Genomic DNA, 24,259 nt, shown 5'->3' on the forward strand with positions numbered 1-24,259 from the left:
AGTAATTCCTTTGTCTTTTTCATAGGGAGAGAAATTTCTCCCAAGAACTTTCCATTCCGATGTTTGGTAGCATAAGAAAAGTTATCAGGAAACTTGTTAAAAAGTTTGTAATTAATGTAATAAAATAATATGTTATGAGTAATAAATGTAAGGAAAGAAAGGGAAAATGTGAATCCTTTGGGGTTTGGAATAAAACACGTACTTTCCCCCTTATTCCATTCTTTCAAGAAAATATTTCATTTCTATTTACATCCCAAATACAAGAAATGAACATTCTCTTCCTGATGCTTACTTTCCGCGAACCAAACAAAGCTTTCACGTTGCTTTCTTTCTCTCATACTACAAATGGTTGATAGACACACCCTTTTATAACCAATGATGGAAATCTCTAAAGCCTTTCATTAATGCTCATTCATGCACCATCATCCAACCACTTGCGATAAATGCTTAATTCATCAAACTTCCATGTTTATGAATCTTCCAATAAATCTTTTGTCTGGGACTATGTTGTTAGCCAAATAGCCACCCTAAAGTATAAGGGCCAAGTTATAGTGTAGGAGAATTTGAGTAGGGGATATTATACCCAAGGGATTGGAAAACCCGCTCTAGCTAAGGAAAACCTAAAGGATGCTAGATGAATGTGCAAATGTACAAATCATAAACAATAGCTCACAAGTGAACCAAAGTTCATGGTGATTATATGCAAGGTGAAGTAGTGGTTTGATTTTAGTTTTGGAGATGATTTGATTCTGAAATAGCTAAATCAATACTTGAATTGTAAACTATGCTAAGTTAAATTAGATGTAATGAAATGGATGGGAGTGAGGACTTAAGGTTTTCACCTCTAGCCTCTCTTGCAAACAATGATGCTTTTATATTGAATGATTTCATTTTAATTAGCCAATTTCTTTCCATGCATCCCTTTTGGGTATGACAAGGGACATGCTCTTTTGATGATATTAAGCAACCCCTCTCAGGTGCAGTACTTAACTACTTAAGTCATGCATTTCAATCCAGTTAGGTATCTACTGCATTTACCTAAGTGCATAAAGCTTAGAGATGAAGAGATTATGCAAACCAACCAAGCTATCTCTAAGTGATTGTAGCTCACAACCCTAACATACACATATGATAGGCTATCATGCTGCAAACAACCAAGGTTAATCAAGCCCTAATTGTTTCTCATGTCATGACAAATATTCATACTCAAATTGATTAAGTTTAAGCATAAACATTCAACTCTTGAACCTATCTCTAAGTGATTGTAGTTCACAACCCTAACATGCACATATGATATGCTATCATTTTTCAAACAACCAAGGTTAATGAAGGCTTAATTGTTTCTCATGTCATGGCAAAAATCCATACCCAAATTGATTAAGTTTAAGGATAAACATTCAACTCTTGAACTAGCATGTTAAGGTGCTAAAGAAAAGTGCATCAAACATAATATTTAAATTAAAGTCATACAATATTGGCCAGAGCTTTCAACCCTAGCCTCAACAAACTAACTACTCACTTGCAATCAAATACATAAGCTCTAAAATGTTTATGAACATCAAACTAAAAAATAGGGATAGAGAAGTGACTAGTGATGATCAAATTGAGGATGGTGTAGATGAACTTATGCAGGTTTTGTCATGTGTTGATGATTCTTCAAGTGATGCTAGACTCTTTTCCTTCTTCTTCAAAGATTGATGATGGAATATAAGATGTAGAAATGATAAAGTGGTGAAATGGTGGAGTGGTGAAGCTTTATATATATGAAATAGAATGGGTAGATGCAAAAAATGATGAATTTGGTGGTGGTAATAGATGTTATGGATTGATGGTGGTGGTGATAGTGGAGGTTATGGATTGATGGTGGTGGTGGTGGTGGAGATTTTGTGGAGGAGATGATAGTGTACTGTAGAGAATATAAAGAGAAAAAAAGATGTAATGGAGTGGTATATGTATGGGTGATGGAGTGTTGGGAAACTTGTAGGAAGATGATATGATGATAAAAAGGGAAGAGAGAGCCTTAACTAGAGGGAGAGGAGGAAGAGAAGCAGCTAGCCCTCTCTTCATAAGTAAGAAACAAGAGAGAAAGAGTGAGAAAAAATCAACAAAAGGAGGTGAACTGTTGGAGAAGAGAAATGACATAATGATGAGGTATGAGAGTGTAGAGTAGAAAAAGACGACTTAGGAGAAGAGAGGACTATCTAGCTCTCTTTATTGTGCATGGAAAACATGAAAATGAAGAGTGTTGGAGTTGTTTTGGGTCACCAAAGTCAATGACAAGCATGAGAGAGAACCCTATGCACCATACTTATTATCCAAAGGATAATATGATGGATTAATCTTGCCACAATCTTGTAAGATTCTTCTAGGCCTCTCCTTGAGAATTGCAGCATCATAAACCTTCCAAAAATGCACAACAAAGCCATCCAAAATGGATTATCGGCCAAGTTACCCTTATTCGACTAGGATTCATTTTCTGCTTCTGAAGTTTCGTTCTTGGACTAGGTTTTACTTGCTATTGGCATATTTATGGATGGTTCTCAACCCCTACATACTCTATAACATCATGTATTCTAGAATGATCAACAACCTTCGAGAAAAACTCTAAGTAAGTTGCCAGAAAAGATCTCTCAAAAAGCTTTGTGAAAATCTGATAGTTTCTACCTTCTCGGGAAGCCTAATTTGAGCATTAATTTCCGCTGTCTTGATGACGTTTATGACCAGATCCTGGGCTCATGTTGTACTACAACATCATGTCTCTAAGGAAAGCTAACCCTTTTTGCAAGAGTCTACTTGGAAGGTTGCAAGGAAAGCTCTCTAAAACTGTTCTCGATAAGCTGATTCTAAACTGCAGTTTCCTGCTTTGCAGCAACTATTTTGCATAACAATTTCCGTGGACTTCCCTTGTAATTTCCGGCCAAAGGAGTGATCAAACTTAGCCCTTTGCATCATTACTTCATGGTCCATGGCTTCATTGCTCCACTTAAACTCCTATTTTTCTGGGATTGCTTCACGAAGTACTTGTGCCGCCAAAAGTGGTGGTGCATATTAAATTCGCCAAAATTTCATTTTTTTTTTCTCCTCTTGTCAAGATTTTCTACAAAATATGGAATTAGATTAGTCAACACTAAATTTGACTTTTAGGACAAATAATTTTCATGTTTTAGGACACAAATATATATATATATATATATATAAATTATGATCCAACATGTGTATGTACATTATCAACTTGATGAGAGAACCAAGAAGACACATAGGTCAGAATCTCAACATCACCCACCTTCTACATTAACTCATAAGGAATACCAAAGGTCCATCATGAATTTAACCATGCATTTATTGTCAAAGCATCAATTTCTCATACATAAGTTGTTACCATAAATGCACAAACCATTAATACCATGTATTCATGCCATGCAAAATATCTCCACCAATGAGGGATAGACACCAAACCTAACAATATGTCCTTTGTTTTAGTACCGGTTTTGTAATTTGTCTTTTGTTTAATGGAATTTGTTTGTTATTTGCTAAAGAAAATTACCATGTTTTTCATTGTAGCTTCTTCAAAATTACCATGTTTTTCATATTTTTTATTTTTTATTTTTTTATTTTTTATTTTTTTATAGTAAAGTTGTCTATATCTAGTCGAGTTGGGAGTATAGAACATCATGGTGTGCATTGTAAATTGAAATTGATGAATACAATGTGAGGGGACAAAGTGCCTAAACTTCAAGCCTTTAAAGAAAAGAGAAATTGACTCCACAAGACATCTTCGATAGTATAAAATCAATCAAATCCATTGCTCAACATTAGAACTTGCTCGAGCCAAAAGGTGAGCTAACACAAATAGTAGTCTAATGGCATATTTATCTTAAGGTGGCCAAAGAGTAGTATAGAAACATCAACTAATGATAGAAGTTTGAAATTTAAGAAAGGAAAAAAAAAAAGCTAATAACACTTTAATTAAGCTGACTCAGCCTGTTACTTTGGAACAAATAGCTCTAATGTGTTTCATATAATACTGACTGTATTAGATGCCCTATTTCATCCTTTTATGTTTATTTTTGACCAGCTTTTGGAACCCCCTTGAATTCCTTGCTTCTAGTACAAGGACTTCTCTTCCATGTGGTGCTATTGTCCCATGGACTCGTGACACTACCATTTGATCTAATCTAATATACATCCACATTGAATAAGCTTTATGAGTCCAACTACAGAGCCTATGTAATTGTATATGGAATTAATATAGCTAGCTAGGGTATTGGAGAACACAGGTTTTTGGTCAGTTCTATTGTAGGAGTTTCATTACATGTGGTCCCAAACAACTGCATTACATGTCTAGGTAAAATGAGGGGAAGGCAGAAAGTGAAAGTCGAATTTCATTGTTATTGTGGACTCCAAATTATGTTCTCCCTAAAAGATATTGAACTTCATATTGTGTAATTAGTGACTTAGTGTCATGCACCAAGTGCCTAATCTCTCAAAATTTATTTTGACAAATATTTAAAATTTAAAATCTCCAATTCGAGCTCAAATATAATCGCATAAATTGGTACTTCCATTCAGGAAAAAAAAATGGTATGGTACTTGGTATCTCTGGTATTTAAAAGGAGGTATCTCACATAGTACAATCCTTTGGTATGTCACGAGATTCTCTGTTTCAATGGTTGTGAATGGACTGAAAGTAATATGGTGGTGAACGAGTCTGCGTCTGCGGTGGTGGTACAACATGGGTAGGACTGTTCCTTGCATTGCGTACAAGCAAAGCTTTCAAAATGGACCCATAATTATTGGACAGAATCAAATCTGATGATTTATATTTTTTCTTTTCAATGAAACCAATCATGAATTAATGAATCGTATCAAAAAAAAAATCATGATAGTTCAACTGATATTAATGAATTAATGAATGATTTTAACAAATTTATCGCACGACTTGATAGTTCAACTGATTTGATGGATGTTTTGTTCATCATTAATAAAAAGAAATGGTTCGTCCCCATATACTAATATATCACGGAATTAGTTTACTACAAAAATAAACTAGTTTAAGATTAAGTCAAGTTAGTTTACTAATGTATGAAGTTAGTTTACTTTATTTATTGATATCTCAATGTAGTGTAGAACTATTCAAGAAGAATATGTCTCATAAATTTTTGTTTTTGTTTTTTTTTTAACCTTTTAAACTAGACAAATCCTTACCTCTTTTCCTAGTTTTGATCATCGGTTTAATTGGAATCGATTTCAAATGAAATTCCAAGTCAATATCTCACATATATTCTATCTTATCACAAAAACGCTAAAGGAATAATAACACAATGATATATATTTAATTTAGAAAAATTCTTGCTTGCGTCTTTGACGTGTGACAATACGCTACTAGTTCAACTCGATCCACAATGGAATAGAACATTTATCACAAACCGATTTATCTTGAGCTACAAAATTCAACACACTTGAGGTAATATTCAAGGGCTTCATTCAAATTCAAGGTCGCCATTTTCACATCAAACACATTCAACATTTCCCAACTTGACCGTGCACTAGAGTTCATTGGGACTGTAAAAATATAAGAACATGGTAACTGCCTATTGGAATGGTATCTTGAAAATCAAAACAGTTTACAGTGAGTTTAGACAAAAAGCTGTTTACTTTTGTTATTAGTTAACATTATCTTGTTCCCCCTTTAAAGCTACTTGGGGAATAGAGACTGAGAGAGAGAGAGAGAGAGAGAGAGAGAGAGAGAGAGAGACCAAACAACTTTTTTATGTTTAGGTAAACAAAATGTAGGGATCAGAAAGACAGGGACCTTGTAGAGAAGAAGATTTTAGATCTTTGGTGTTACTGGTTGAGCTGAGCTGTACGGCAAAGATTGAAAATGGAGACAGATTTGTTTCAGGTGAGTGCGGCTTGCCTAACACTCACCGGCTGTGGAAACGGCTTTACCTGCATTCCCCTCCATCACTCGATGCCAATATGGCAATGTCATCTTTCATCTTTCTTCTCTGTGACTAGCCTTCCTGTAAGTGCTCGCGTGTGTCAAAAGTCGTGTGCATGAAGCTGGCTACGAAAAAGTTATCACTTATTTAATTTTTTGTGTTAATTTTTCTTCAATTTTATTATGTTTTATCTATAATTTTGGCAATACATACTCTATTGTTTCTATTTTGTTCATTTCTTCTTTTAGTTTAGGATGAACTACAAATCTTTGATGGTGAACTTTCTTACCTTTCAAACCTTGAAAGATTAAAAACTCATTGATAACATTTTAATTATCAGGGACAAAAATGTCAAAATAAAATAAAATGAAAATATTTATTAAAAAAATTTCTTTAAATTACCGATCCACAATCATCAGGTGTATAGACAAATTCTAGTTTTAATAATTAAAGGACATTATAGTAATTAATAAATGACAAAAAAAACCATTTATCTCTATATTTTCTCTCTACAAGTAATTAATTTCAACTTCCCACTATTCTATTTAAAATAATTAAGGAAAAAAAATTACTTCTCTCTTTTTTTTTTTTTTTTGTCATATAATCATAAAAAAGTTCCTGAATAGTATGGAGACTATTGTAGCGCGGCGGACGGCTAGCTTCCTACATCGACTTCTGTTCAGCTGGTGGTGTTTCGATCGATTTTTAGACCGGCCTTTGCGAAGAGTTCGTATTGGCTTCAGGCAAAGTCGAGGATTTGGTCCTTAGATCAGTCTCCAAGTCAAAGTGCGAGTGCAAGGCAATGTGCGGGACAACTTGACGGGGGCATGATGCTAGGTGATTCTGGAGCGGCTGCGTCCTGCTTGAGTGCCCAGAGTAGTTTTTTGTTGGGCCTGGGTCCTTCTTTGGGCCTATGCTTTTTTGTTGGTTGTGTTTTTTCGACCCATTCGTTGTTAGGCCCGTATTTGGGATATAGGGGGAGCCCTCTCATGTAGGGTAATCTTAGGTTCTTATGAATAAATTAGGGCAGACTTTGGTCCATACTCCTGACATTATCTTGGCTACTAGAGCTCTACTTTAGGGTAATTACAGTTATGTTGTTTTAGAGTAGTCTAGCATGACTCAATTTTAATGTAACCTGCTAGAGTGAGTTATGATATGATATGCTGTTACATTCATTTACATTTATTAATAAATTGACAATCCTTTCAAAAAAAAAAAAAGTACTTGAGGCGAATAAGTTGATTCACCGTTACAATTGAACGTATGCGTACTAATATACTAGCAACGTGCCCGCGTTTCTCGCGGGTGATATTATGATGTTAATGGAAAATAGATCAACTTAAAAGAAAGACATTTTCAATGATAGTTTGGCTAATTACTCTTTTACACTTTTATCTATTTATATTCTATTAACTTAATTTGATAATTATGTTATCGAATGGTATTATAGATACTTCAAAATTTGGTGAAACCTTTTGACATTAAAAGAGGATCTCCATTTATAGTAGTAAAGATGAATAGCTAGACTCACACTTGGACATGTGTCAAGAGGGGTGTTGGGCGAAATTGTCCATGACAATCTCTTGGCGTCCCTGATTCGTCTTTATACAAGGCCGGTTTCCCTAGAAACAAACTGTTGAATTCTGAACATAGCTGAAAGAGCCATCTCAAACTATGACAAACATCATGATCATAGCCATCCAAAAACATGATAAGAAGAGTAATAAAATAAGAAAATTACATAAAGTAATAGGGTGTGTTGTATTAGTGTAGTAGTAAGACAGAGATAGAAATATGGGATGTTGTTTAAGTTGGCGTGCTCGTGAAACGAAATACACAGCCACTCCGTACCCCTCCCAAAACCAACACTATTACTCTCTACACTCCACACTATACACTGTAGAGAGAGAAGAAGAAATCCATTTAGAGAGGGAGAGTGAGAGCCAATTGTCTCTATCTTTGCTTGTAGACTCAAAACTGTGAGAGAAGCCAAACCCATTCCCATTCTCCTTCTCTCTCAATCCTTCTCTGTTGTTCCAACCTCCTCAGTGTATGTCCTCTCTCTTTCTCTCTTTCTGAGTTCACCCAATTCTTTGTTTCTATGTTCTTTTCATGAATTTACATTCACATTGACTGAAATATCTAGAGTTTTGCAAACCTTGTAATTCAGTTTCAATGCTTTTCTTTCTTTCCTCTGATTTCTCCCAGATTTTTGTTTCATAGCGAAATGTGAAGGGATCTTTTTGCTCAATTAGGTACACCCTTCTCATCTCCTCCAAACCAAGAAACCAAAATTTTCCATCTTGAAAGTTACAAGTTTTGTATTAGTAGCCAAAAAAGGAAGACAATTGGCGAAAGAAACAGGCTTTAATTTCTGCTTTGTAGGTATGCCTTGTTTTGTTCTACATTTGGCAAATTTCTTAGTGCAAGTGTTTTGTTTCTTTACCCACATTCATTATCCAAGAACCAGTAAAAAAGATTGATTTTTTATTTACTGATTTGTAGTTGGTATGAGTCCAAAAGCTTATCTTTTGCTCTAAATTTGCTATTGTTTTTTTTTTTCCCTGTGAAATTTGAATGGTTTCATTTACTTTGTAGCTTGTTATGCAAATCTGAGTTTGGTTAGTTGTGCAAATATGAACGGGAATGGACAAATGGAGGTGCATTACATAGACACCGGCTTCCCTTACACGGCTACTGAAAGCTTTATGGACTTCTTTGAAGGTCTTACTCATGCCCCCGTGAACTATGGTCACGCCATGCCCGTGCATGATCAGGCATGTTCTCTTTTCTTCATTTACAGTATGCTATTTTGTTGATGTAAGTTTAATAGTGTTCATGTTCATGCTCTTGTTATTGGTTAGATATTGTAAAGTTGTTTTAGATCCATGTTGCTTGTGAATTCGGAAAGTCAGTTTTTGTTCTGATGCATTTCTGGTTTTTCAGTGATAAATTTCGGATGCATTTGATTTGTATTTCCTCAATTAACATGCACTGGATTCTTTTCTTAGTTAACAGAAAGTCTAAAATAACCAATTCTCAGAAGTAAATGTGATTATGATCATTTTTACTGTGGAACAGGATCAAGTCCACTTACCTCATATATCAGGAATTTCTTGTGCATGATGTTATATCCTGTAGCAATCTGTTTTGCTACAATTGGGGAAGCTCAACTGCTCAACTATTCTAGTGCTTTTACCTAGTGTGATATTTATATTTGTAGTTGGTCAAGTTTGAATATTCCACTTATTTGGTGAACTACACCATTATGATGTTTTGTGTGTTCAAGATGTTACCCATATTGTTTACTGTCAGCATTTTGGGTAGTGAAATACTGTTTTATCATTTCTATGAACTGGAATTTAACTTATGGGTATAATATGTGTCCAGGAAGCTGCATACTGGTCAATGAATATGCACTCCTACAAATTTGGACTCTCTGGTCCGGGGAATACGTCTTATTACGGTCCTTATGAGGTAAATACTCATTTTCCGAGAATGGATATGAGCAGGACGGCTTGGGAATATCCTTTAATGACGAATTCAGAAGAGCCTCCTACCACTGCTTCGCAACCAGAAGAAACTGTAGTCGAGGAAGTTGATGTCATAACCGAAGAATGTTAGTCAGAACAACTGTTTATTTGTTTCCCATACTGTATATTGGTTATGACTGACTGTATGGTGCCTAATTTTGTCACTTCATTGTGCTTTGAAACTTATGCTTGGAATCAAAATTAAGTTTTAGTTCCATTCAGTCTTGGCCAGCTACCTATTGTATGGACTCAAATATCATGCTACTGGCTTGTTCGAGTAACCATGTACCATTTTTTGATGATATTTAAGAACTATGGTTTAAAAATTAAAACCAAGTACCATTAGGTATGAAAATGCCTTTCTGTTGCAATTGGTTTCTGCATGGAGCTTCAATATCTTTATTTGATTTAAATTTTCATGATAGATATTATCCTTTTCTGTTTTGTTAATTCATTTAACCATTGGAAATAATATATTCTCTAACCATAGTTCTTTTGCCTTTTCAGCCATTCCAAATGAGCAAAACACAAATACTTCTCAGGTGCGGGTTTTCCTTCTCAGCCTTTTTCTTCTGCTATGTCCTGAATCAATGCTTATGCACTAAATCTATAGTATTTTGATTTGGCATAAATCAAATAATGTATTTCCAATTTGACTTCCTCCCCTGTACTAATGTTAAAAATTCGAACTGTTGTGCTCTGTATGTTTGCAGGTGGAATGGGAAGAGAACATCGATCCTGATAACATGACGTATGAGGTATGTTATATATACCTTGTCCTAATATTCTGCATTGCTCTTGTGGCTCGTCTCTTTTAGATATTAGAGCTAAACCACCTTTTGTTTTTTGTGGGAGGGACATTAAGCAATAACACAAACATGAGTGGTTGCACATTCATGACCACACAAAACTTTGTTCAGCTGCTTTTTTTAATTTATCAATGCATGATGTTCTTTTAATGAATCTATAGGTTTCAAAACAAATTGAACAATGATTATCACAAATTTGCTGTATTAACAAGATTAGAATTGGCTTTAGACTATGCAAAGCCTAATATGAAAATGTAAAAGTCAAGGAGTGAATGAATTGTGATCTCTTATGTCCCGGGACCTAGGCTGGTGGCCTATATATATATGTTATCATATTCATAGTACAGTTACCTATTTCTTCTATACAGAAGCTTAATAGGATTTGCAGTGTTGTCAATGTCATCCTTTTATGACATTCTGGTTTAAGCATATATTGTATGAAACGTAGACCGACTTTGAAAGATTATCACATATCTTAGATTAATTAGTGATTCATGGTTGAAACTTGGAAACAAATATGGGTACGAAGGGCAAGGGTTTGCCTATAAACTTCATTTGTATATGCACGCACGTACATACATACTTTTTTGGTCTTAACGAATGTCATTAATATGTGTAGTTTTATATTGGTCCTAGGAATTACTCGATTTGGGTGAGGCTGTTGGTACTCAAAGCCGAGGACTTTCCGACGAACTTATTAGCTTGCTTCCCACAACCAAATACAAGTGTGGAAGCTTTTTCTCAAGAAAGAAATCTGGAGAGAGGTGACATTCTGACTTATTGGCATTCAAGTAATACAGACTTTTATATACCTAAAGCAGCAAACCTATTTTCAGACCATTTTATTCCATTGCCTTTCTCCCACTCATCTCAGAAGTAAATATGATTGCCTCTCTTTTCCCATTCCCTGTTTAGACAATCTGAAATTTAGTCTGCAATTATTTGAAATTTGGAAATCATGCCATTGATAAACCTCACTTGGCATATATCACTGTAAATGTATTATGTCATCAGAATTTGCCGTGCAAGAAATAGAGCAACTTATCAACATCCTCTGTACTGAACTTGAGAAGTAAACTGCATGCAAAGGACATGGTGTTCTCTTCTGTTTTTAGACTCTGAACAATGATCAGATATTATTACTGTAATATAATTGATAATTCATATTTCACCTCTTAATTGTTTTTTTTTTCCCCTAGTTGATGCATGCCATATTAATATCTACTTTGTAGTGCTGGTTGTGGAAGAACATTTTGTATTTTTCTTCCATTCTTTTCTGAAGTGGAGAGCCTGATCCTTGTTTTTCCTTTTAGCTTTTGGCATTTTTTCATTTATAATACTGTTGTTTGGAAAAGCAGATGTGTAATTTGCCAGGCGAGGTACAAAAGAGGAGCTCGACAAATGAAATTGCCCTGCAATCATTTTTACCATAGCGAATGCATCAGCAAATGGCTCGGCATCAACAAGGTTTGTCAACACTTTAAACTCCAGGCTTTTCAGAATTCGGAATTTTGCATTCTCTTGTTCTTTCATTCTGATGACTCCATCCTAGATACTTATTTTTTTTTCTTTTATTTTACATTGTTTAGATATGCCCAGTCTGCAACCTTGAGGTATTCGCCGGGGAATCAAGGCATTAAAGCATCATTTGGCTAACTGTTTACAAAATCGGTGTTTGTTTGATCCTTCAAATTTGTTCTCCTCCCCTTTCTTATCTGTCTTTTTTTCCTAATCTTTTCATATACATAGACTAGTTCCCCCTCTTTCTTCCCATTTACCTTTTAATACGTTCTGCCGGAGTAAAAAGAAAGGAAACCAAACATTTCAACCTCCTAATATGAAATTCGAATTCGGCATTGAAACTTCCAACTGCTGATTCTTCTTCTTCTTCTTCTTTTTGGATACTTTTTAGTCATTAACTCCTGATTTAGCTTCTTGTAGTATGATTTATGACATACACAATCAGTGGAACTAAAGCCAGGTCTGCTAGGGCATGTACTTATAGTGGTAGAGCGCTTACCCTGCACTCAAGGTCAGAGTACAAGTCTCCCCTTCCTTTTCACCTCTTTTCTATGAAAAGAGATGAGAACTTGTGTTTCTGAAATATGTATCAATTTGGATGGATGGTGCCAAGTATTATTAGTGAAGCTTAATGCCTTTAGGCAAAGTGATTTTGTTGACTTTCTAATTTTGTGAATGATCGAAAACATATTTGTCTGGTATATGTTTTTAAATTTTTCGGTCTTAATTATCAGACTATTGATATTAACCTGACCTTGTTATCAAGCTGAGTTGATATACAAACACTCTGATGCACTTCAATAAAAAATAAAAAAAAATACTCTGATGCACTGTGAACCTGGGCTGGGCCTGCGTTGTATTCGAATGCTGGAAATTTGTATGCCAGAACAGAAGTAATGCTGGAAACATCAAATGAGTGAGGCAGTGTGCAAAACAACTTCACCTATTTGCTAGTAACACGACCATTACCGAGTCTGAGAAGTCACTCTCCAATAAGTGATTATTAAGAATGGGCATGCTGTGAGCACGAGGCTCTACTCTTTGGAAGATCTCAAAAAAATAAAAAAAAATCCCACGGAAAATGGAATGATTCATTTCCCCCCTCTATTTTTCCTTGCATGAACCGGAGAACCATTTACTCAACCTTGCACTTGCCAAATCTGATAAAAGAAGCACCTTCACGGCTTAAGGCCTCAAATTCATGAAACAAACGAGTCCCTGATCCTCAAAAGTTCTACCATGCTTATGTGCTTCAGATCTTTGGCCATTAAATCTAGTAAAAAAAAGTGATATATAAGTTAGTCTAGTCTAGTTATTGAAAAATCAATAATTATTTTTTGAAAAGTTTTACAGTGCATTAATGTATTGATACATTAAGTAAACTTGAATGAATTATGTTCAACATTGAACTAGTCTTTTCTTTTGTAAAATAAGTACGTAACTGAAATGATTAAAGTATATATACATGGATTTACATAAATGTAAAATTATGTAACGTAGGCGAATGGTCGCAAACCTTAATTTTTTGGTGTAATAGTTATTATTGTCCAAATAATGTCCAACACTTTGCCACATGATTTAGAAGCGTAGAGCTACCTGTCCCCCAAAAAAACCAGATCCAGCTTGGTAGTCAAGACTCTCCCATTAATTAATGAAATAAATAATTCTACAACGGTCACCAAAAAAAAAAGAGAGTAGAACCCTTTCGACCCACCAACGTTCATAACGGTTACTTTCTTCCAACCCCAAAACCTCTCCTTCTCTCTCTCTCTCCCACTCTATCTATCTCTCTGTCTTGTGAATTTGCACTGTACAGCTCGCTTTCTTTCTGGGTCTTTGTCTGTTTCTTTCTCACACACTTCTTATCTCTCTATCTCTGTGTGTGTGTGTCTAGCTTGTTCCTGTTTGTGTTGTTTAATAATCTATCAAGTGTAATGGAACCTGCAAAAATAGATTGGAAAAACTTGGAATGGAGATTTGTAGAGGACAAAGCCTACGAGCAGATCAACGCTCCCAAGTGGTTCGATTTCTTGAACCCCAATGACAACCTCGTCGACGACCACGCCTGGTTTTGCACACCTGGTCAGCTTCCTCCTCCTCCTTCTCCTTCTTCTTCTTCTTCTTGTTTTTTCTTTCTCCAATTTTTATTAACACCAAGAATCATATATTTATTACAGAATGCAATCACCCAAAGACGGCTGAAGATTTTCTCAGATCCTCACCTTTCAAGGTTTCTTCTTTCTTCCTTTGTCTGTTGGTTTTGTCTAGTAATTATTAAGAAACTGTGAAGACCCAAATATAGAATTTTCAAAGCTTCATTAATTTGGTTTTCTGACATTTCTTGATTTGGGAAAGGTTCCGAGCCCATCTGATGCTTCTGGGGTCTCTCCGCTTGGTGATAAATTCCAAAGGTAACCCATGAATCCCATCTTTCATACTCCCATTTCGTTCATTTTTCTCTATATGTAACTCTAATATCTTTGTTTTGTAATGTAGAGATGTGAAATTGAAAAGAAGAGGGCTCACCAACTCTTCAGTTCATCCAATGAATAATAATTCAAGATTCAAGGAGGATAGTGAAAATCAGAACCCCAACCTATCAACCCCTCCAAATTATCAGGCTAAGGCCATGAAGGAAGCAATGAAATCAAGTACAGAGAAGAAGCAACCAACTGACACTGCTCCACAGAACAATGAGGTGCTCCCCAGGCTGAAAAGCACGCTGTCGGCAAGGAACTTATTCGCAGGAAAGGAGATTCTGAATCAGATCACTGACTTCTGCAGCGAATTGAAGAGAATGGCGACGGCGAGAGCAAAGGAGAGAGAGGAAGTGGAGAAAGGTGTGGTGAAAAACAAGGAAGAAGAGGTGAAGCAGGTGGAGTCTAATGGGGAGTTGAATGGGAGGGAAAGAGAGAGAATGCCATTGCTTGAATTGGGTAAAGGGAAAACAGAAACAATGGTGAAGGAGGAGGAGTGTAATGGCGAAGTTGGGGGTGAGGTGAATGGGAAGCAAAGGGAAAGAATGCCATTGATGGATGCGAATAAAGGGAAAACTGAAGGATTTGAGGGGAGAATTTTAAAGGAGGGAAAGAGGATTAAGAAGTAAGTTTACTATACCTTTATTTTATGTCCTGGAGTATATACATTTATTTGGTTTGCAAGTATATAAAGCCATGCTTGTGTCTTCAAGTATAAATTTGTCTTGTGTTTTAGTTGGATGAACATGCCACTTTACAGTTGGTGCAGATGGTATGAGGGCAAGGACTCCACATCTAGAAAGAATGTTCACAAGTCATCTAACGTTCATGTAGTTGATGACTTACAGTAACACTATGCATAAAAGTTATCCGTTAAACATGATTCTACTTTCATTTAGTCAAGTAGTAATAGATCAAAAGGATTCCTGTTTCATAACTTCTATGCTGGAAGTTAACAGAGTATGATCCAATGGTTGTAATCTTCTGATTAGCTAAAAATTGGGGTCCTTTTGGCAGTCAGTGAATGCAATTGATCTTTTCTATTGATTTGCTGTCCATTGATGATTGTAAGCATGGTTTAATTTTGAGACCACTTTCTGCAGAAGAGTTGACAATGCAGAGAACATTCCAGTCTCTTTAAATTTGGAGAGTGTAAAGCGTCAAGGGGGAGAGCACTTGTTGCAAATCCGGACCAACCCTCCCTCTCCTCAATGCTTTTCTGCTACAAGGCCCCCCAGCAAAATCACACCTTCAAAAGCTTCGAAGTCCAAACTGATGGTATGTAACTAGATGTATCCTTCTGCTTCTTCATATTATATCTTTGTTAAACGAATCAAGGCACCAAGATAATAAACACTGGATGAAAAACTAAACTATACACACTTGATGCTTGAAACTAAATTATGTTTGCACCTCACCCACGCTAGCTAAGCTTGCTTATATGAACACCAACACATGCAGAAGAACTATGCTTGATTCACATGTTTGACATTTCATGCAGAACAGTGTATTAACATGCTTGAGATTTTCCAATAGGTTTGTTCTATCAGCCACCAAGTTCTGTTGAAAATGCTAAACTGTGGACAGAATAAATAAAAAACTTAAAAATCAGTACAATTTTGGATTTGACTTGTTATCCTGCTGGAACTATAAAGATGTTCACATAAGGACCATTCATGCCAATTTTGTAGATTTTAATTTTACTACAAGATTATAAATCAAGCATTTCAGCTTTCCCTGATTGATTGGTTATTGAATGAGCAGGAAAAGGGGGGAATCCTTCAAGGGCCGACCAACAAACAAGTGATCGCCACGGGTGATTCTAAACAAGTAATCACCAAGGATGATTCTAAACAAGTGATAACCAAGGATGATTCCACAGAAAAAGCCAAAAGCGTTTATATTGCTGATGGAAAAGAAGCAAGAACCTTGGACGTTTTCTGGTTTTTAAAACCTTGCACACTGTCTACCTAAAGTGGTTAAGATTGATTAAGAAATTCATATTCATTATATCTTTTATTTCCAGTACCATTCATTCATTCTTTTACATTGTAGCTTCTAGTAACCATTTGCTCTTCTTTTACATAAAAGCATCTAGATTTATTTTGTTCTTGATTACTATAGAGATGAATAAATGTAAATGTAATGTAATAACTGCCCCCTAAGAATTGAATTAGGGTAATATGAATAAAGTTTCAATTTTAAACATTCTGGTACTGTTTTACACACGTATGGGATCTAAGAGCAATGAATAAAGTTTCAATTTTTAACATTCTGGTACTGTTTTACACACGTATGGGATCTAAGAGCATGGAGTTTTAGAGTTTTTTGTTCTTTGAAAGCTCTATCTTCTTGCTAGCTCCATAATCACGGAGATTAATGTTGTTTAGAGGCCGAATGCTTATGGTTTGGTGTCAAGGAATGGGGATAACTCAATTTTTTTTATTAGATTTTCTAATAGTTTTGCTTCACTACAAATATGTGGAGATTGTTATCTATTGTTTCTTGGACTATTAACCGTGAGCATTACCAATTGAGTGCATTGGCGAGTATAGAAATAATATCTAATAAAATTGGTCGGCCCTTCCCATTGTGAGAGCTAGCTATTTGGCTTTGGTTGTCTCTTTTGATGAAGTTAGTATTGGTCAAATATTACCTGATCAATATTCAGAAGATCAAATCAAACAACAAACTATATATAATCACAATATAATCATACAAAATATGAAGGACCAGTAGAACTGAAAAGATTTGGCCTGTGACTACAACCAAAAACCTAAAATCGTAGACATTTTCCTACGTGCAAGTTGTGACGGTCGTCTAGATCTCAAATGGAAATTTTGGGAAATGTCTAATCCACTTTGCACTTTCTAGTATTAGGGTAATCTGTCACCGTATTTTTTCATTTGAGACAATATATATTGAATTTTAAAAAGAGGGGGGGGTGAAATCCACAAGGGGTTAGTTGGTTCCATACATCATGCCCATTAGTGTTATTGATTAATATGAGTTCAGACATTGAGATCATGAGCTTAACAGCCGACCAACCACGCAAAATTCTGGTGATGCATAATTGCAACGTTTAATGCCACATTAGATGGCCCATTTCTTTTCCAATCTTTTATGCTAAACAAAATATAGAAATATTTTATATCAAAGTAGATTAAATAATGCCCTTGAGGGGATTGAGAATTAAATTAGAATTAGACTAAATCTAAGATTTGAATCCCCTCTAATGTACAAAATAAATATATGGATTGAAGTATAGTTTGCGTCCTTAATGCCAGACAAATTTTGGCTCATACAAAGATTTTACCACATAAAAAAAATGGAAACAAAAGTATTCTCTGTAGGCATATAACAAACATGATAGGATCAAATGTGGATTTGTCACACATTATCTTAATGTATATGATAATTGAGCTTAATGTCAAACCTATTTTAATATGGATACAAATTGTATATTAATACTAGTAAATTAATGAAAATGTGTATCTAATCATTAAGGTTAGAAATTCAATTCTTAGTCTACAAGAAAGACTGCAAAGCAGTGATACATTAAGAGAACTAGGAGACCTATCCCTTGTGAATTGCCTTGATAGGTGGTTTCTAAGGGCTAACTATCCTATATAAATATATGAGATTGGTCCCTATTACCACCACGATTAATTCCATAAGTTCTGTCTATTGAGAAGCAAAGGTTCATGAATAACAAAAGGTTATATCTAGTTGATCTTGAGTTTGCAGTGCTGCATATATGGAGTCTATGCCAATTGTTACTGAAGGTAAGCCTAGATCCATGCATTGTTGATATCAAACATATATGTATATTGTTATGAGCATGATTGTATGGTTTTACAAAACAATGACTCATCTACAACCTCACTCATCATATAATTTTTTTCTTAAGAAGAAGTTTTTGTTTTTATTTTTTTTTTAAGATGAGAAAATATCATTAAATATCAAAACTAGAACAAAACATAAAATCTATCTCTATACTTGTGCCTAAAATAAACAGTCAAGTAGTTCATAAAGAATTAATACCATTCACTATTACAAAGAAACTCACTTATTAAATAAGCTTGTAAAAGGGGGAGGTCACCGTGCAATTCGGAGTGACCTCGAGAAGCGAAACCTAGGTTTCATTTGCTTGTGGCGGCGACCTTGCAGTCCCCACATCAGGTTGCATAGGAATGGTGACGGCGAGGGGATGGTAGGCTTCCAATTCTGTGGCACTTCCTGTTTCGGTGGTGTCGTTTTTTTTGGTGGACTGCTCAACGATACAGTTTAAGGCAGTAAGGCTTTTGTTCGCGGCGGCTTGCGGTTGAGGGTAGGAGTGGTTCGGCAGTTTGTGTCGGCGTCAGAGGTCACACCGATAGCCTCGACAGTTGTCGCTTTTCGTCGGCTGAAGAGGAGGCCGATATTCTGCGTCTCAGGGGCGTTGATCTCGGTTTGGTCCAGATCGGGGTTTAGGAGCTTTCTTTCTCAACCAAGTCGACGATGGAGGATCGTGGTCGAACGCCGGATCGGTGTGATAGGAAAAAAAAAAAGTGTGACGATATTATTGATTATGTGCCTCATTTTAGCCTTATTTCTCCCTTAATTTAGTGTTTTGAGTCATTAAGTCATTTTGAGAGTCTTGTTCAGTGTTTGGAGTGAAATAGGCGGAAAAAGTAAAATTCATGAAAAATCCTAGCTGGATCAGGATTCCTAACTGTCAACTGTTTTTGCGGTCTTTACATTTTAATTCCCTTTGTTTTCTCTAGAAAATTATGATATTCTCCTGCTTGTTGTAGGAAACCTTGCCTAATGGAACTCTATGAAACAGCAATGATGGAGTCATAAAATAAAGCATTTAAGACATTTGACCAAGCAATGAAGAAGAGAAATAAAGGAGAAAGACGTTTTCAGCTGGAGAATAAAGGAGAAAGACGTTTTTCAGTTGGGGAATAAAGGAGAAAGATGTTTCAACTGGAAAATAAAAGAGAAAGACGTTTCAGCTTGTTAAAAGACCCCATTATGAGAGGAATTAAGGCCATAAAGGAGACGTTTCAGTTGGAAAATTAAAGGAATTATGATGCAATCCTATTTGTCCAATGATGAAGGGTATGATTGACAAAAGCCAACCAATGCTCCCCTATAAATAGGCAACGTCCATAACAGAATTTGCATCACTTCCCAGCCAAGATAATTCCTTGCCTATCACTTCCTGGCCAAAAATTTTTCCGAGACTCTGCCCAATTCACTCCTTAAACTTCCATCACCTACAAGACCGTGACCCCATCCATCCATCATTCTACAAAGCTCTAAGGCGCTGAGTCAAGGACGCTCCACCACCATAGTATAGACGAGTTCATCACCGTGTTGCTAAGCCGCTGAGGAAAGCTTCAAAGTGTAACTATGACTCTACTTATAATTTTTGTTTCGGTTTTGTGTGTTTCAATTTGCGAGTTGTGTAATTGGAGACACGGAATTTTCAGAATATTTTTATTAATATTTTTGAGATTTTCAGTTTATTATTGAGTTAATTTCGAGAATTCTTTTATGATGCATGTTACAATCTTGTGCTCTTTTACGTGTTTAGGTAATTTTTAGAGTTATGTTAATAAGTTTGCATGCTAGAATAACGGTGAGAGTTCTTGTTTGTTTGCTTAATTTGCCAAGAGTAATTGTTATTTGTTAAGACGCTGAGTTAAACAAGTAGTAATTAGTTCTAACGGGTGGTAAAAATCATGTTTTAATGATTAAATGATTCTGGAAATTACGTGTTAAATTCTATGTGTAATGGTTAATTTGCACGTGTAAGTTGATTCAAGGGTTAGATAATACTACTAATTAAGAGAATTACGCTGAGTGTTTTCAAAAATTAGTAGTATTAGGCTTGATAAGGACTTTTCCGATCTAAGCCTACATTAGAATGAATCAGATAAGTGGATTGATCCGCTGAGGCTTTTCATTTGAGCTCTTATCTAGGCATTAAAGATGGGCACATTTTTGTAGCATGTTGAAATTGATTTTCTGTTTTTACACTTAGTAATTTCCGAGTAGCATTGGTCAAGGTTAGGGAAGTCGATCATTGTATATAGTTTTATTTGTCTTGTTTTTATTTTAAGTAGATTAGGAACCAAATTTCAAAACCCCCCATTTTATTCTTTTATTTGTTAATTGACCTTTTTGTGTAGGTGTACCATACAATCCTCGGACTGAACGATCCCTGCTTATCCTATACTGACAACTACATTTTGCAGGGTTAAATTGTGAGGCTATTTAAGCCGCACCACGGTGATGGTTCGTTGCTCTTTTGATGGTTCGCAGTAGGTCGATTTGGAGGTGAGGGAAGGATGTTGGGCCAACGTTGACCGGATTAGAGCCTTCGAGGTCGTCTGGGTTGGTGGCGGCGGCGACATTGGCTCAAGCGTTGAAGGAGGAGTGCCGGACTAGTCTAGGGTCTAGTCCTCGGGTTTCTCAATGGGAAACCCTAGTTTCATACTAGGGTTTAGGCTAGGCCTGGGGCAGTGGGCTAATGGCTGACCTTTATCCTTTCTTAGCTTGTGGATTGGGCCTAGTATGGGCTGTTGGAAGGAGCTGAATTTTCCCTGCTTTCAATAAGTACTCTCACCTTGTTATGTCCTCAATTGTAACTGTTTTGCTGATTAATGAGTAGCGATGTACACCAGGAAGGTCTTAGGCGTCAACGCTTGTCAAGTTAGTGGCTATGATTTAGGGTTGGATAGGTGAAGGAGGTTCCTTCACCTTTACATTTACCTCCTTCACCTTTACATTTTGTTTTTTTTACCTTTTCTTTTTTAGTTTAGTTTGTTTGTTTTTTGGTAGCTCTGCTATATGTTGGCTGATTTGTTCATCGATTTGTAATATGAGGGATTTTTCAAATTCCTCTAGCTTGACCCCAGTGAAGTCGTTATATTAACGGAACTTGATTTCTTTCCCCTGAAAAAAAAAGAAAAAAAAAGAGAGTTTTAAATATCCGCACACAAAACTAAAATGACCGATGAGGAACCTTCTATTCCACGCTGCCGACATGGGACACCATATTTGATTTATTTGTAGTAGTAGACTAGGAGCTACAATGGGGAATGTACACCAATATATGACAATGAACCACACATATCTTTGACCCAAGAAAAAGACCACATACATCGCATCTTGGCTCCAAACAATTATATTGAAACCAGGGGCGGAACTATGTTGTGGGTTTGGGGGGGGGGAGGTTCCGGACCGCTGCAAGTTTTTTTCAATATCTTCCTTATTTAAATATTTTATTTATAAATTATTAATATATACCATATTTATCTCATTAAAATTAATATATTAACCAATCACAACTCAGAATAATTAATATTTAGTATGACTTTAGATTAAACTTGTGTTTTCTTTTGGAAACTATTAAACCCTTATAAAATATTTAACCTTCTTTCTTACTAAGATTTTTGTTCAAACATAAATTATGGTATAAAACTATTAATTACTTCTTGGCTAATTAGCTTTTTTGATTATTTTGAATATTTGGTACTTACGTTTAAGAAAAATTACATTTTGCCCCCAAACTTTTGATCCTAGTTCCGCCCTTGATTGAAACACCAGCATGATTTGGAGGGTAAACGAAACATGTAGGTCTAAATCGAACAATACTTGGATATATCAAATTTTTCAGGGAATGATTATCAGAACCAAAATTCAGACGCATACGTTTTTCTTGTAACTCTGACCAAGAGACAAAACTCAAATCACTTGACAAAACCCAAAATCCTTTCTTAATTTGTCTTTTTTATGTTGAGGATCAACGTCAATATTTTAAGGTGAAGTTGAGCCAGTTTGGATGGCAACCAACAATGACTAACCGCCAAACGCTGCCAACCTAATTCCTAGGAAGACCAAAAATAATGGTGCAGATAGAAATAAGAAAGAAAACAAGAAGAAGGGAGAATAAAAAAAAAAAAAAAGGCCGGGGGGGGGGGGGGGGTGGGGCGCGGCGCCAGAGAAAGGTGTAGAATAGTACATATCATAAATTTTTTTATTTCTTTTACTCGTTGGAGGCTTGGAGCTCATGCTTATATTACCATCTACGTAGTTTCTCACTAGCCATTGAAAACTCAAAAATTAATCTTCTAATCTCAATAACATCTCATACTTCTCTTCTCAAAAAAGAAAAAGAAAAAATTCTCATACTTTTCTCCATTATAAATCACATATGTGATTTGACCATTTTAAAAATAACTTCAAGACAATTCGTTTCTCTTTATATGCAAAGGAATCGAAAGAATGAAATAAAAAAGGATCGAAGCTAAGGTATATATTTCACTGAAGATTTAGTTTCTTTATCAAGTGTTTTGCCTGTAGTTTCAACAACCATTCACGTTTGGTGTATGCAAAGAAACGAGATACTTCTTGTAGTAAATAGTAATATGAAAAATGACAAACTTCATTCCTTTTGAGATGCCGACACTTGCATACCATGTGTTAGTATCCACTAAAATCTTGAATTGAAATACTTTTCTTCTTTTCATGTTCATTCTAGAATCTACATAGCATTGTCTTATAATTATCACATGATTCATACCATGTAGGCGGCATTGTCAGTCCTTTTACTAGGCTCTAGTGCTCTACATATAAACTTGTATGATGTACATTAGGAAGATACATAACAATACTCATTAATCAGTTTCTGTAAAAGAAAATATACGGTATTTTCGTGAATTATATTAGTCTGTCTTGGTCATAATAAAAGTAGTATTTCGTGAGTCTCTAGAGCTTGCATGTCACTACAAAAAGTCTTCCCGGAAAGTTCGAAACCTTCCGGGATACTCATGATTTTCCCCGGAAATAACCAGAGTAAAAGAGCAAGCAGATCAACTCCTTCAAGAATTATCTCATCATTGCCTTTCAGATCAGCAAACAGCTGCAACGATAAGTAGGTTCCTAAGCTAGAACTAGAACTCACCCTGTGCTGTGTTATCACATGAACAGTACGGATGAACCGTGGCCCCCTGCCTTGATCAGCGGCCCAATCAGGATCATACGCTTGCCCGAATGTTATTTTCTGATTTCTAAAATTGATAATGCTAAGTTTATTTAGCAATACCCATGAGTACGATGATGAAATCAATACTTAGAGTCTTAGACCCAGTAAAACCCAGATTTCTAAATTCTGATAATCACATTAAACAACAAAACCCAGAAAACGAACCAGGAAATATATTCGATCACTAAACCCACCTCTGTAACATACGGCATCAAACGATTCTCACTCAATTACAACAATTTACAAGACAAACAACTAAAAGAAAAAAACTTATTTACCCCCAGAAGCTAAAACAAGAAGGCATCATAAGAAATTTGTTTGTGATTCGTTTGATATTTATAAATATTACATATGACAGCAACTCCGGAAGTAGTGATGATGATGATCTGAACAATTGGACCAGCTGAAACTGAAGAATGAATCTACCTGGTGGTGGTGCTGCAAAGCAAACAATCCAAGATCCTACGCCAGAGATGGCGGACACGTGGGTAGACCCTATTCGTGTAGGTTCTGGATTCCGACATTAGATCCTCCATGGTCTCCACAAACGGGTTTAAGCTTCGGAGCGGCGGAACGTAAAGAGTCAGAGGCACCGCCGAGAAAGCCACCGTGAAAAACAACTGCAGAAACATCTCCGCTCTTATCTTCTAACGAGACTGATCAAAACCCAATTTCCCAAGTCAATTAGAGCCAAAAGGGTCTTAAAGATTTGATACAGAGACAGAGAGAGAGAGAGACAGAGAGAGAGGCAAAATGTTCTGGAAGGAGGAAGAAGATTTGGGAAGAAAAGAAGAGGAATGGATGGATAGATGGGCAGAAGGGACTGGTAGTTGGGTTTTTGTGGGGTTGTGAGTGCCTGACCTGGTGATCAGAAATGTGCAGAGCTGTACTGTCACTGTTCGATGAGTCACGCTTTTATAGCAGAGGGTATAAG

At 35.9% G+C, this 24,259-nt stretch overlaps 3 protein-coding genes across 7 annotated transcripts; 2 read left to right on the forward strand and 1 right to left on the reverse strand.

Annotated features, from left to right (window-relative positions):
* The first annotated feature begins 7,764 nt into the window (after positions 1–7,764).
* LOC112177479 (E3 ubiquitin-protein ligase BIG BROTHER) lies at positions 7,765–12,509 on the forward strand. 5 transcript variants are annotated; one of them, XM_024315796.2, is made up of 9 exons: positions 7,765–7,995; positions 8,154–8,200; positions 8,544–8,722; positions 9,336–9,564; positions 9,986–10,020; positions 10,192–10,236; positions 10,924–11,051; positions 11,646–11,754; positions 11,877–12,509. In XM_024315796.2, exons 3-9 carry the CDS (start codon positions 8,582–8,584, stop codon positions 11,925–11,927), a joined length of 738 nt encoding a protein of 245 aa, XP_024171564.1. In that variant the 5' UTR covers positions 7,765–7,995; positions 8,154–8,200; positions 8,544–8,581; the 3' UTR covers positions 11,928–12,509. The 5 variants fall into 5 exon arrangements, with proteins under 5 accessions (XP_024171564.1, XP_024171545.1, XP_024171552.1 ...); XM_024315777.2 differs by having other exon boundaries at positions 7,766–7,995; positions 8,154–8,330; XM_024315784.2 differs by having other exon boundaries at positions 7,766–7,995; positions 8,169–8,330.
* Positions 12,510–13,548: 1,039 nt separating this feature from the next.
* LOC112175982 lies at positions 13,549–16,508 on the forward strand. Its single transcript, XM_024313756.2, has 6 exons — positions 13,549–13,890; positions 13,986–14,038; positions 14,164–14,219; positions 14,305–14,910; positions 15,389–15,563; positions 16,050–16,508. Exons 1-6 carry the CDS (start codon positions 13,743–13,745, stop codon positions 16,257–16,259), a joined length of 1,248 nt encoding a protein of 415 aa, XP_024169524.1. The 5' UTR covers positions 13,549–13,742; the 3' UTR covers positions 16,260–16,508.
* A 6,965-nt stretch (positions 16,509–23,473) lies between these two features.
* Positions 23,474–24,259, reverse strand: LOC112173190. Its single transcript, XM_024310776.2, has one exon. It carries the CDS (start codon positions 23,955–23,957, stop codon positions 23,748–23,750), a length of 210 nt encoding a protein of 69 aa, XP_024166544.1. The 5' UTR covers positions 23,958–24,259; the 3' UTR covers positions 23,474–23,747.

This window comes from Rosa chinensis, chromosome 1, assembly GCF_002994745.2.
Source record: "Rosa chinensis cultivar Old Blush chromosome 1, RchiOBHm-V2, whole genome shotgun sequence".
NCBI classification, from domain to species: Eukaryota; Viridiplantae; Streptophyta; class Magnoliopsida; order Rosales; family Rosaceae; genus Rosa; species Rosa chinensis.

Bases quoted from the DNA above. Each gene is read 5' to 3' on its own strand.
- LOC112177479 (XM_024315796.2), top strand. From the start codon at position 8,582: ATGAACGGGAATGGACAAATGGAGGTGCATTACATAGACACCGGCTTC. The intron at 11,052-11,645 runs GTGACATTCTGA...TTGGAAAAGCAG, and splicing joins AGAAAGAAATCTGGAGAGAG to ATGTGTAATTTGCCAGGCGA. The intron at 11,755-11,876 runs GTTTGTCAACAC...TACATTGTTTAG, and splicing joins AATGGCTCGGCATCAACAAG to ATATGCCCAGTCTGCAACCT.
- LOC112175982 (XM_024313756.2), top strand. From the start codon at position 13,743: ATGGAACCTGCAAAAATAGATTGGAAAAACTTGGAATGGAGATTTGTA. The intron at 14,911-15,388 runs GTAAGTTTACTA...CACTTTCTGCAG, and splicing joins GAGGGAAAGAGGATTAAGAA to AAGAGTTGACAATGCAGAGA. The intron at 15,564-16,049 runs GTATGTAACTAG...TTGAATGAGCAG, and splicing joins CTTCGAAGTCCAAACTGATG to GAAAAGGGGGGAATCCTTCA.
- LOC112173190 (XM_024310776.2), bottom strand. From the start codon at position 23,957: ATGTTTCTGCAGTTGTTTTTCACGGTGGCTTTCTCGGCGGTGCCTCTG.